General features: G+C 39.1%; 1 protein-coding gene across 1 annotated transcript; it reads left to right on the top strand.

Moving 5' to 3' along the window:
• The first annotated feature begins 315 nt into the window (after window positions 1-315).
• LOC132301253 (uncharacterized) lies at window positions 316-13,011 on the top strand. Its single transcript, XM_059798525.1, has 4 exons — window positions 316-1,266; window positions 1,411-1,856; window positions 12,187-12,447; window positions 12,591-13,011. Exons 1-4 carry the CDS (start codon window positions 316-318, stop codon window positions 13,009-13,011), a joined length of 2,079 nt encoding a protein of 692 aa, XP_059654508.1.
• The last annotated feature ends 1,738 nt before the right edge of the window (window positions 13,012-14,749 follow it).

Genomic DNA, 14,749 nt, shown 5'->3' with positions numbered 1-14,749 from the left:
GCTAAGCATGAAATATTGTCTTTTATGGACGGCCATTCAGGTTATAATCAAATCTATTTAGCCGAGGAGGATGTTCATAAAACGGCTTTTAGATGTCCTGGGTCAATTGGTACTTTTGAGTGGATTGTGATGCCATTTGGCCTGAAAAATGCCGGGGCTACTTATCAAAGGGCAATGAATTCTATCTTTCATGATATGATTGGCCGATTCATGGAAATTTATATAGATGATGTGGTTGTGAAATCATCGGCCAAGAGACAGCATTTGTAACACTTGAAAAGGGCCTTTGAAAGGATGAGGATTCACAAATTGAAAATGAACCCATTGAAGTGTGCATTTGGAGTTTCAGCCGGGAATTTCTTGGGGTTCTTGGTACATAAACGAGGTATTGAAGTTGATCAGAACAAGGTCAAAGCTATTATAAATGCTAGGGCCCCAGCGAACAAAAAACAAGTGCAAAGGTTCCTCGGCCAGGTAGGTTTTCTTAGAAGATTTATTTCTAACCATGCTAGCCGAGTGCATGTCTTTTCGACTTTAGTGAAATTAAAGTCACATGAGAAATTTCATTGGGACGAATCCCATCAGAACGCCTTTGACAAAATAAAAGAGTATTTGGCAAACCCCCCGGTTGTAATGCCTCCAAGAAAGAAGTGGCCGTTAAAGCTTTATTTATCGGTAGCAGAAGAATCAATTGGTAGTATGCTCGCACAAGACAATGAACATGGAAAGGAGCAGGCTGTCTACTACCTGAATAGAATACTGACTGATGTAGAATGCAGATATTCCTCAATTGAGAAACTTTGTTTATCTTTGTACTATTCGGCCATGAAGTTGAGAGTATACATGCGGCCTGTTGATGTTTACATTCTTTGTCAGACTAACGTAATCAAGTATATGCTATCAAGGCCATTGATCACTGGCCGAATAGGTAAGTGGGCTTTGGCTTTGATGGAATTCAATTTTATCTACGTCTCACAAAAATCAGTAAAAGGAAGGGTTCTGGTTGATTTTTTGGCCGATCATCCTTCAACTGATATTGATCCATGGGTTTATGATGAATTGGAGTCATCAGCTATATTCCTGACTCCTTGGATCTTGATGTTTGATGGATCAAGCACGGCTGATGGAGCAGGAGCAGGTATTGTTATTATTTCGCCAGCTGGCAGAAAGGCTTCATTCTCTTTCTTTTTAGATTTTAAATGTTCAAATAACCAGGCCGAATATGAAGCACTTATAATCGGCCTGGAGATTTTAATTGAAATGGCTGTTAGAGATGTAAAGATTTTGGGAGATTCAAACTTAGTCCTTAGCCAAATTTCTGAAGATTTTAAGTGCCTAAGTTGGCAATTAAGGCCGTTTCATTCTCTGGCCACTTCATTAATTAATCAATTTGATAATGTTCAACTTAAGTTCTGGTCGAGAGGGCAGAATAAGGAGGCCAACAGCATGGCTCAAGCAGCCTCTGGAATAAGAGTACCAGCCGGAATAGAAGATCAGTTGATAAAGATAACACGAAGATCTTTGCCATCGGCCGAATTGAGAAATACTATGTTTGATACTTGGACAATTGATGTAGAAGATTTGGCCGACGATGACTGGAGGATACCATTTATAATGTTCCTTCGAAATCCAAACATCAAGGCTGATAGAAGTATTAAAAGAAAAGCGATCAACTTTGTGCTTCTAGATGGGGATCTATACAGAAAAGGGTTAGAAGATGGGCTCTTACTACAATGCATAAGCAAGGAGGAATTACTTCAGGTTATGGCCGAGGTACATGAGGGCAGCTGTGGGGCTCACCAAGCTGGGATTAAAATGAGATGGCTAATTCGCAGATATGGATATTGTAATACCCCGTATTTTATTAAAGAGTTTAGTTTATTTAAAAAATTCAATTATGTGAGGATTTCTTTACTTATTATTGTGCATGCTACATTATTATATTAAGTTCATTTAAATGTGCATGTAAATTAATTGTGTATGTTAAAATAGTAAATTTATTCATTTAATTATGCATGTATTATTATTAATAATTTTATTTGTTGGTTATGCTTATATTAATCATTATTAGTTAATTAAAAGTATTATATTTGTGTTATAAAGTATTATGATGATATAATGTATTATTTTGTAATAATAATAATAATAATTATATTAGTTTAATAATAATAATAATAATAATAATATAATAATAATTATAAAAGTTTATTAATAATAATATTAGTAATAATAATAATAATAGTTATAATAATAATAATAGTATTAAAATCAATGTCATGATGAAATTAGAGATTAGGATAGAATTTCATTAATGTGTATGGGTAGACTTAAAGCCATATGGTTGGGAATGTGGTTAATTAAATACAAAAATAGATATTTGTAATATTTATATTATATAATTTGTATATAAATTAGCTAGCCTACCTTAGAAGGAAAGAAAGGGAGTTAAACACAAATTATAAATTCTAGTGAGCCATTGTAAAAGTGTGGAAAGGAAGAGAGAGAAAGAAAATAGCTTGGACCGGTGTAGGGAATTTACCCGATTACGCGCAACCGGCGGATTTATTTTAAATCCAAAAAGGTAAGTTATTATCTACTTTTCCCCTTTGAATTAATAAATTAATTGTTTAGTTTATTTTTATGCATAGAGCCAAGGTTAGGAGGTTAATAAATTATTAATGTTATTTTATTAAATTAATGAAATTTTAATTATATAGGATGGTATATATTTATTTAATATCCTATGAAATTAATAATGGCCGAAAATAATTAAATAAGGCGTTAGGGATTTTTCTAGAATTTTCTAGATTTTTCCGGGGCTTTTCTGCAATTTCCGGCGACCTTCCGGCGAGTTTTCCGGTCGCCGGCAGTGGGGGAGATGACCGGAGTAATCCGGTGTGATACGGTGCACTATAGTTACTGTGCGCATGGATATCCGGCCGTTAGATGAGTAACTAATCAGCAGATTGATTCGGTGTAGTCCAATACACCATAAAATGGTGCACGCGCGAACCAGGACCCTTGGATTAGAAGAACTAAGATAGAATTATCCAGTGTAGCGCACCCACAACAAGTCCATGCAACCACCGAATCAGGAGCCGCCGCGTCAGCAAGGTACCATTAGTGCACGCGTGGGAGCGCGTGCGCGCGCGTGGCTGATGCCAGACGCGCGTGGAGGCGCGTGGGAGAGTGGGAAAGCTTGGCGGCGCGTGTGGGGAGCTCTGAGAGGCGCGTGGGGGCGCGTGAAGGGCCTCTGCAGCTGCTGGAAAAGTCCAGAATACCCCTAGGGACTGTTTTGTCATTACCAGGACCTTCACTATACATTTTGGGGCCTCGGGTTGGCATTTTTAGAATTAACGGGACATTATATTATTATTTTATTTCTCGTCAACTATTATAATTGTCCGATTAATATTTCTAAATATTAATTGTATCAGTTAAAGTGCGAATCGCTAGTAAACATATGTAATTAATTTAACGACTATTAATGGTATTATTTTATTAAACTGTAATAACCATTAATGTTAAATTAATTAGTGCTTGGTTTTATTCATATAAATAACCCATTATATATTATGGAATATTTATACTGTTAATCGTATATAAACCATGATTATTATGCTGTGTGCATTTCAGGAAATAAATGGACTGTTTAATTATGTCACATTTATATTATATGGATGAGTTGCCATATAAAACCATGTGAGCTGGCTAATAAGTTTAGACTCATTTATACCTTATGCATTCGTTGCGATAGACAGATGTGTGGCTGTCGGGGTATGTGGTTTAATATTATTGGCATGTGTTGCCTAATTGACATACTCGGTATATTTATTAATATTGTTGGCATGTGTTGCCTAATTGATATGCTCAGTATATTCATCAGTACTTTGAGAGGTGTTATCACTGTGTAGTTCGTTATAGTCTGTGTTGTCAGTACCGTGCACCATGTATAATAGCTGATTTCCCGGGTAGGGAAAGGCGACACTTGACCACCTAGTGTGAGTCTAAGTGATCACCGTCTATTCTGGTTGAGGTCATGTTATACATCGGATAGTTCCCGTAGGATATATACAGATATAGTACTCAGCCGATTCATAATGATTAATTTATTTGATTCTCTGATTTGGGTCATAGTAGAGAGGACTTGCTCGTGGGGTTGACCCACCATTGTTGTTATTTCAGGATACGGTCAGTACCCGTTCCAAGGTTGAGGTTAGCAGTGTGGGACCACCATCCGAACTCATCTACTCTTACGATCCAGTTCAGGGTAGAAGTTTTACGTATTACTTCAGCTTCAGTTTTTATTTACTTTTGACGTTGAACTCTCAGGTTTATATTTAGGGATCCTTGACATAGGATTTCCAAGTTGTAATGGAGTACTGTATTTAAATAAAGGATGGATGGATGTTGTATTATTTAGTGTTCCTTTCCTGTCTAAATTCTTTTATTATCATCATTTTGTATTCCATGCTTGTATATTGCCAATTGTTTTTGATATCACTCGTTTTTCGTGTATGAGCCTGATCAACTTATGCGTGAAAAATGTGGGGGTGTTACAGTTGGTATCAGAGCATTCCAGGTTCGAGTGTCTTAGGGATCTGTGATTACTATACTTCCGCGTTGTGTATTCTGATAATTAGAGCCTAAGTATTAGGGTCTTTGTATTCTTTTAGTCGGTCCATTATAATGTACTGACGTTAGATTTTTCTGAATTTAAAAGAAGGATGTCTCGACGTGGGACAAGGAATGCAAACCAGCATCGCAGTATTTCCCCAACTCAAAATGAGAATCAGGAATTTTCCCCTCAAGTTGTTGATATCATTGCACGTCTGTGGCAGCAGGAGTAGCATCTGCTCTACGAAACCAGCAACCTCCTCCGATAGTACCTGTTCCTGAACCAGTGGCACAGCCAATGTCATGGGATAAAACTCGTCACTCGTTTATCAGAGGGAATCCACCGACATTTGCAGGGTCCACAAATGTCTTGTTAGCATATCAGTGGAAACAGGAGAGCGAGCGTCATCTTCGGATGGTAATCTGTACCGAAGTGCAGAAATAGATGCTAGCTACGTTTATGCTGATAGGCAATGCATTGTAGTGGTAGGAGTCTATTACTACTGTCGATGAGAGGACCAGATTGACGTATGCTGAATTTCAGACTCGCTTTGACGACAAGTATTTTCCTATGTCAGTAAGATCAGCGATGAAGACTGAATTTCTGGATCTGCAACAGGAGGATATGACTGTGGCTGAGTATGAACAGAAGTTCATTAATTTGTCATTATTTGCACCAGAGGAGGTCAATACGGAAGAAAAGAAGAAAGACCGCTTTGTGAAAGGGTTGATATGGCCGATTAAAGTGGTGATCATAGGTAGTCCTGCATATACTACTTATATCCAGGTGGTTAATGCCGCCTTACAGAACTGCCAGATGAGGAGTGATTACCGGAAGTCCAAGGGAGATAAGCGGGCTAACCGAGACTACCAGACAGTGGAGAAAGGAAGCAACAGTGGTACCAAGTCTAATGATCGGGGTAGATTTCAAGGACATCAACCTTGGAAGAAAAACAAAGGAAACCCAGATGTGCAGAGGGATGGAGTCCCTAATCAGGGTAGACAAGGTGGGATACCTCAGACCGGACAGGAACAGTGGTCGGGAAGTCAACAGAGGAGGCAGGCAGGTCCTTTTACGGGACGTTGTTATCACTGTAGAGAGATTGGGCATCCGGCCAAGATGTGTCCCAAAGCTAAGCAGGGACAGTATGGGCAGCAGAGACCTAATCAGTCGTTACCTCTACCGGCCCCACCGATGCCACGTGGGCAAGTTCAAAATGTTCCGGCACTTCCAGCACCACCATTTCCTCCGGGACAACCTCCACAGCAGTTGCATCATGGCAGAGTTTATAACTTCATGCCATATAATGCGCAGGCTCCTCAGGCTATTGAGGGTATGTTTTCTATACATGGTAGAACTGCTCGTATACTGTTTGACACGGGTGCATCATATTCTTTTGTGTCTAGATCTTTTATTATCTTATCTGGTATGACGACTCAGTTATGTGACCAACCTCTTAATATTTATACACCATTGGGAGTTGGCGCAATTTTACGCGAGTGTAGCGGTGATATCCTTATAGATATGGGCCGGCTTCGATTTCTTGCAAATTTGTTAGTATTAGATATGCATTCGTATGATGTTATACTTGGGATGGACTGGTTATCTCAGTACCATGCTCAGGTTAACTGTTACGAAAAGTCTATTGTATTTTCTATACCAGGACAGGAGATGTATCTTCTCGTTGTACCACAACCTGATAGAGGGCCTAGCACTTATTTAGTCGTTCTTGAGGAGGACTCACAGGAAGCGACTGCGGTATCTCTTGACAGCATCCCGGTAGAACAGGAATTCCAGGATGTATTCCAGGAAATTCCAGGCTTGCCACCGAGTCGAGAGATAGACTTCGTTATTGATTTAGCTCCAGGCACTACGCCTATTGCTAAGGCGCCGTACAGAATGGCACCAGTGGAGATGCGAGAGTTGAAAGATCAAATTCAGCAGTTGCTCAGCCAGGGATTTATTCGCAGGAGTACTTCACCATGGGGAGCACCAGTACTGTTTGTAAAGAAGAAGGATGGATCTCTTCGTCTTTGTATTGATTACAGAGAACTGAACAAGGTCACTATTCGCAACAAGTACCCGTTGCCCAGAATTGATGACCTGTTTGATCAGTTGAAGGGAGCTACTTACTTCTCAAAGATCGATTTGAGGTCTGGTTATCATCAGCTACGAGTCAGAGAACAAGATGTTCCAAAGACAGTATTTCTCACGAGGTACGGATCTTATGAGTTTCGTGTTATGCCTTTCGGTTTAACGAACGCTCCAGCTGTCTTTATGGACTTGATGAATAGAGTATTCAGAGAATACTTAGATCAGTTTGTCATTGTTTTCATTGATGATATTCTGGTTTACTCTAAGTCGGAGAAGGACCATGCCAGACATTTACGCACAGTATTGCAGACACTTCGAGAACATCAGTTGTTTGCGAAGTTTGAGAAGTGTGAATTTTGGCAGAAAGAGGTCAAATTTCTGGGACATGTAGTGTCAGAAGAAGGGTTAGCAGTAGATCCAGCCAAGGTTGCGGCCGTTATGGAGTGGGGACAGCCTACCTCACCGACAGAGATTCGTAGTTTTCTGGGATTGGCGGGGTATTATCGCAGGTTCATCCAGGGATTTTCCAAAATTGCGGGTCCACTTACTCATCTGACTAAGAAGAATGTACCATTTGTATGGGATGATTCTTGTCAGACTGCTTTTGCTGAATTGAAGAGTAAGTTAACTTATGCACCTGTCTTAGCCACACCTCAGAGTGGAATCGAGTATTTAGTATTTACCGACGCTTCTCTGAAGGGTTTGGGTTGTGTGTTGATGCAAGAAGAGCGACCAGTTTCTTATGGGTCTAGGAAGCTTAAGCCTCATGAGCTTAATTACCCGACTCACGATCTAGAGCTCGCAGCAGTGGTTTTTGCCTTGCGTATTTGGAGACATTATCTTTTGGGGGAGACTTTTCGATTGTTTAGCGATCATAAAAGTCTACAGTATTTGTTCATACAGAGGGAACTGAATATGAGACAGCGCAGATGGTTGGAGTTCGTGAAAGACTATCACTTCTCTATACAGTATCATCCAGGGAAGGCGAATGTTGTAGCAGACGCACTCAGTCGCCGACCCTATGTCAGCCTTTCAGCTTTGTTTGCAACAGAGTGGGATGCTTTGAAGACTGTTGATGAGTTAGCAGACGCTTTTATGGCATGTGTGGTAGTAACTCCTTCTATCATTCATCAGGTCATTCAAGCGCAACTCTCAGATCAACAGTGTATTGATCGGGTTTCGGAGTTAGCCTCCGGAGATGTTCCTTTTTATTCTATAGGGACCGATGGAGGATTGAGGTACAAGGGACGTTTAATTATGCCTTCAGCTGATAATTTGAGAAATGTTGTGATGAGAGAGACACACACTTCTCAGTTCTCTGTACATCCAGGGGGAGACAAGATGTATCAGGACATGAAACGCCAGTTTTGGTGGGCCGGCATGAAAAGAGATATAGCTATCTTTGTCTCTAAATGTAGCACCTGTCAGATGATTAAGATTGATCATCAGAGACCGCCAGGATCGTTACAGCCACTTCCCATACCAGAGTGGAAATGGGAGAGTATTTCCATGGACTTCATAGAGGGATTACCTACTTCACAGCATAATCACAACTCTATTTGGGTCATTGTTGATAAATTGACCAAGTCCGCTCACTTTCTGCCTGTTCGGTCAAACTTTACGTCAGAACAGTATGCTAAACTGTATATTGCAGAAATGGTGAAACTTCATGGAGTACCATTGTCCATCGTATCAGATAGAGATCCGAAGTTTGTATTAGGATTTTGGAGGAGCTTTCAGCAGGCTTTGGGTACAGAACTTTATCTTAGCACTGCTTATCATCCTCAAACAGATGGACAGACTGAGCGAGTTAATCAGATTTTAGAAGACATGTTGCGGGCATGTGTTCTTGATTTTAAGGGCAATTGGGAGGAATATTTGCCGCTTTCAGAGTTTGCTTATAACAATAGTTATCAGAAAACTATTGGTATGGCACCATTTGAGGCTTTGTACGGTAGACCGTGTAGGTCTCCTGTCTGTTGGCTTGGAGTTGGTGAGAACAGCTTTTTGGGTCCTGAATTTATTAAGGACACGTCAGAAAAGATCGCTATCATTAGGGATCGGATGCGTACAGCTCAAAGCAGACAAAAAAGTTATGCTGACCGTCGAACTCGTGCTTTGGAGTTTAAGGTTGGTGATCAGGTTTTGCTTAAGGTTTCTCCTATGAAGGGAGTAATGCGGTTTGGGTCAAAGGGTAAGTTATCGCCTCGGTTTGTGGGTCCTTTTATGATTACAGATCGGATTGGGGCAGTAGCTTATCGTCTGGCTCTACCAGATAATCTTCATAGGGTACATAATGTTTTTCATGTATCTATGCTGCGAAAATTTCTACGGGAAGAAGATCGATACCAACACATTGATGTGGGTGAGATTGAGTTACAACCCGATGCAACCTATTTGGAACAACCTTACTGTATTCTCGATCGTAGGAATCAGATACTGCGCACGAAGACTATTCCATTAGTACGTGTACAGTGGAGTCATCATAGTGCTACAGAGTCTACTTGGGAACGGGAAGATATTATCCGTGCCAAGTATCCAGAGCTTTTTAATACAGGTATGTAGTGAGTTTCGGGGACGAAATTCCGTTATTAGGGGGGGAGAATGTAATACCCCGTATTTTATTAAAGAGTTTAGTTTATTTAAAAAATTCAATTATGTGAGGATTTCTTTACTTATTATTGTGCATGCTACATTATTATATTAAGTTCATTTAAATGTGCATGTAAATTAATTGTGTATGTTAAAATAGTAAATTTATTCATTTAATTATGCATGTATTATTATTAATAATTTTATTTGTTGGTTATGCCTATATTAATCATTATTAGTTAATTAAAAGTATTATATTTGCGTTATAAAGTATTATGATGATATAATGTATTATTTTGTAATAATAATAATAATAATTATATTAGTTTAATAATAATAATAATTATAAAAGTTTATTAATAATAATATTAGTAATAATAATAATAATAGTTATAATAATAATAATAGTATTAAAATCAATGTCATGATGAAATTAGAGATTAGGATAGAATTTCATTAATGTGTATGGGTAGACTTAAAGCCATATGGTTGGGAATGTGGTTAATTAAATACAAAAATAGATATTTGTAATATTTATATTATATAATTTGTATATAAATTAGCTAGCCTACCTTAGAAGGAAAGAAAGGGAGTTAAACACAAATTATAAATTCTAGTGAGCCATTGTAAAAGTGTGGAAAGGAAGAGAGAGAAAGAAAGGAGTTTGGACCGGTGTAGGGAATTTACCCGACTACGCGCAACCGGCGGATTTATTTTAAATCCAAAAAGGCAAGTTATTATCTACTTTTCCCCTTTGAATTAATAAATTAATTGTTTAGTTTATTTTTATGCATAGAGCCAAGGTTAGGAGGTTAATAAATTATTAATGTTATTTTATTAAATTAATGAAATTTTAATTATATAGGATGGTATATATTTATTTAATATCCTATGAAATTAATAATGGCCGAAAATAATTAAATAAGGCGTTAGGGATTTTTCTAGAATTTTCTAGATTTTTCCGGGGCTTTTCTGCAATTTCCGGCGACCTTCCGGCGAGTTTTCCGGTCGCCGGCAGTGGGGGAGATGACCGGAGTAATCCGGTGTGATACGGCGCACTATAGTTACTGTGCGCATGGATATCCGGCCGTTAGATGAGTAACTAATCAGCAGATTGATTCGGTGTAGTCCAATACACCATAAAATGGTGCACGCGCGAACCAGGACCCTTGGATTAGAAGAACTAAGATAGAATTATCCAGTGTAGCGCACCCACAACAAGTCCATGCAACCACCGAATCAGGAGCCGTCGCGTCAGCAAGGTACCATTAGTGCGCGCGTGGCAGCACGTGCGCGCGCGTGGAACGCTCCAGACGCGCGTGGGAGCGCGTGCGCGCGCGTTGCTGATGCCAGACGCGCGTGGAGGCGCGTGGGAGAGTGGGAAAGCTTGGCGGCGCGTGTGGGGAGCTCTGAGAGGCGCGTGGGGGCGCGTGAAGGGCCTCTGCAGCTGCTGGAAAAGTCCAGAATACCCCTAGGGACTGTTTTGTCATTACCAGGACCTTCACTATACATTTTGGGGCCTCGGGTTGGCATTTTTAGAATTAACGGGACATTATATTATTATTTTATTTCTCGTCAACTATTATAATTGTCCGATTAATATTTCTAAATATTAATTGTATCAGTTAAAGTGCGAATCGCTAGTAAACATATGTAATTAATTTAACGACTATTAATGGTATTATTTTATTAAACTGTAATAACCATTAATGTTAAATTAATTAGTGCTTGGTTTTATTCATATAAATAACCCATTATATATTATGGAATATTTATACTGTTAATCGTATATAAACCATGATTATTATGCTGTGTGCATTTCAGGAAATAAATGGACTGTTTAATTATGTCACATTTATATTATATGGATGAGTTGCCATATAGAACCATGTGAGCTGGCTAATAAGTTTAGACTCATTTATACCTTATGCATTCATTGCGATAGACAGATGTGTGGCTGTCGGGGTATGTGGTTTAATATTATTGGCATGTGTTGCCTAATTGACATACTCGGTATATTTATTAATATTGTTGGCATGTGTTGCCTAATTGATATGCTCAGTATATTCATCAGTACTTTGAGAGGTGTTATCACTGTGTAGTTCGTTATAGTCTGTGTTGTCAGTACCGTGCACCATGTATAATAGCTGATTTCCCGGGTAGGGAAAGGCGACACTTGACCACCTAGTGTGAGTCTAAGTGATCACCGTCTATTCTGGTTGAGGTCATGTTATACATCGGATAGTTCCCGTAGGATGTATACAGATATAGTACTCATCCGATTCATAATGATTAATTTATTTGATTCTCTGATTTGGGTCATAGTAGAGAGGACTTGCTCGTGGGGTTGACCCACCATTGTTGTTATTTCAGGATACGGTCAGTACCCGTTCCAAGGTTGAGGTTAGCAGTGTGGGACCACCATCCAAACTCATCTACTCTTACGATCCAGTTCAGGGTAGAAGTTTTACGTATTACTTCAGCTTCAGTTTTTATTTACTTTTGACGTTGAACTCTCAGGTTTATATTTAGGGATCCTTGACATAGGATTTCCAAGTTGTAATGGAGTACTGTATTTAAATAAAGGATGGATGGATGTTGTATTATTTAGTGTTCCTTTCCTGTCTAAATTCTTTTATTATCATCATTTTGTATTCCATGCTTGTATATTGCCAATTGTTTTTGATATCCCTCGTTTTTTGTGTATAAGCCTGATCAACTTATGCGTGGAAAATTTGGGGGTGTTACAGATATTATTGGCCGAGAATGAGAAAAGATTGCATAGATTACTCAAAAGGTTGTCAAGCTTGTCAAAGACACGGGCCGATTCAGAATGTACCAGCAAAAGAATTACAGCCAATAATCAAACTTTGGCCATTCAGAGGTTGGGGCCTTGACCTTATTGGTAAAATTAATCCACCATCAAGCGAAGGCCATCACTGGGTGATTGTTGCCACAGATTATTTTACTAAATGGGTTGAGGCCAAGGCTTGCAAAGCGGTTGATCAGCAAACAGTGATTAATTTCATGGAGCAAAACATCATCCACAGATTTGGGATTCCAGAAACACTTGTTTCAGACAATGCAACAGTATTTAAAGCAACTGATGTACTACAATTCGGCCACAACATGAATATTCATATGTCAGCCTCTACGCCATACTATGCTCAAGCAAATGGCCAGGCCGAATCTTCAAATAAGATTCTAATTGAGATCATTGAAAAAATGATCAAAGATAAGCCAAGAAGGTGGCATGAGACTTTGTCTGAGCTTTATGGGCCTATAGGAACTCAAAAAGAACAGGCACAGGAGTTACACCATACATGTTAACTTATGGTCATGATGCTGTTCTGCCTATGGAGATGAAGGTTAAATCAGCCAGAGTTGCTTTTCAAAATAATCTAACTCCAGCTGATTATACTCAAGCAATGTTGGTAGAATTGGAAGATTTGGATGAATTTAGAAGGGATGCTTTGGATCATATCATAGCTCACAAGAAGAAAGTGATGAGGATCTACAACAAGAGGGTAAAACCTAAGTCTTTTGCTGAAGAAGATTTGGTTTGGAAAGTTGTTTTGCCAGTGGGTAAAGTCGATAGGAAATATGGGAAGTGGTCCCAAAAATGGGAAGGGCCATACTTAGTCCATCAAGTCTTAAGTGGAGGAGCATATAGGCTGAAATATTTCAGTGGCCGATTACATGACTAACCCATTAATGGCAAGTACCTCAAGAGGTACGTACCGGCAATCTTTGAAAGGGAAAATTAGTGTTAGCCAGTACTTATGGCTGACCATGTGTACCTTTATGTAATAAAAATCGGCCTAGTTTTCTAGGCTGATTTGGTTATTTTAATAAATTCTTTCTCGCTAGAATGTTGATGTTTGTTTGGAGTAACAAAAAAGGCCATTTATTCATTGAAGTGTAAAAGATTACATCATTTAAAGATCATACACTAAGATGGCCACAAAAGGAAGCTAATATAAAAAAAAAAATTCGTATGTTTGCAAATTTTTCCTTGAAATCGGCCCAAATAACTAAGGATCGATTGAAGGCCACCATGGCCTGCCTCTTTGACTCTTCCAATTGAGGTAATTCTCCTCGAAGATTTGCATGCTCGTGAGCAAGGTCTTGAGCTTCAAACTGCAATGTGGCAGCTACAGCAGACAAGATGGCCTTACGAGCATGGATCTGGTCAATCTCTTTCTGAAGGACATGTTCTCTTTCCTCAAGGCCGATGAACTCTGTATCCACTCTTTCAAAGGAGGAAGCTTGAATTAACAATTGGTTAGCAAGGGTATTCTTCCTGTTTTTACTCTTGTTGAATTGGTTGATTGCTTCATTGGCTTGGAAAATATCATCGGTCAGAGTTGGTAGCTGGCCTTTAAAGGTAGCAATAGTGGCTTGAAGATCAACCGGAAAGTCTGGGTACTGGCTGAGTGTAAAAAGCACTGCTGTGAGTTCACTTTCAAAATTAGGAAGATCAGCAGCATCCCTTTTCAAGATCTCAAGTAAAGATTTTTTGGTCTCTTCTAAGGATTGTATAGGGATATTGGTTGAAGTGACTGGGGTGGCTCCAGAAGATTCACTTTCTTTCTCTTCGGTCACTGAAGCCACTACATCCTTAAAAAAATTGCTCAAGGCCAATAGAGATGAAGCAGGAACTTTTTGTGGAGGAAATTTAGGAATAATTTGAGTTTTCTCATACACAACCTGACAAAATGAGGAAAGATTAGATCTTAAGTTTTTTTTTTTTGGGACATGAGATAGTCAATACCTTAGATGATTCGGCTATGTTTGTCACTAAGAGTGGCTGATGACTGGTTTCTGGAGGAGGAAATTCTGGCTGAACCGCTGTGCTATCTCCCTGGGATGAAGTTTTAGCAGGAGTGACTTGAACATTGAAGGGCACCTCAATGGGATCATGAAAATCCTTCAGAGGGCTGAAATTTCTAACTGGGCTATAGACCAAGTCAAGAAGAGGAGATTGCTGCAAAAGAGAAGAAATTAAGGACCATATTAATTGAAAAGTTTGGAAATTTCAAGTACAGTTATCTTTACCTCTTTTTCATCTGAGGAATGATCAGAAGGAGTGTCAGTCACATTAATTACGGGATCATCGGCCACGTCTTCTGTAGGATGAGGGTTTTCTAGATTTTCTTCCACTTCCTGTTTCTTACGTTTGCTCAATCTTGTTCTTTTTAAAGTGCCATGAGCAGTTGATTTCTTTCTTTTCCCCTGGAGATGGAAGCTTTATTAAAGTTTGTTTCGGCCAATAATAGTTGTGGCCGAGAATTAGAAATCAATATTGGCTAACAATTGAGCCGATATGATTGTCTTTGTATGTTAATAGATAAAAAAAAAAATTTACCTTTGGAGGAATTGGAGGAACATCAGGGATGATGGATGATTCAGTTATTGAAGGCTAAGGAGGTTGGCTGGAGGAAA

Source organism: Cornus florida, unplaced genomic scaffold (genome assembly GCF_030987335.1).
Source record: "Cornus florida cultivar Cherokee Brave unplaced genomic scaffold, ASM3098733v1 CherokeeBrave_3.0.0_Hap2_Chr03, whole genome shotgun sequence".
In the NCBI taxonomy this organism is placed as follows: domain Eukaryota; kingdom Viridiplantae; phylum Streptophyta; class Magnoliopsida; order Cornales; family Cornaceae; genus Cornus; species Cornus florida.
This window is presented reverse-complemented; position numbering and strand designations above follow the sequence as displayed.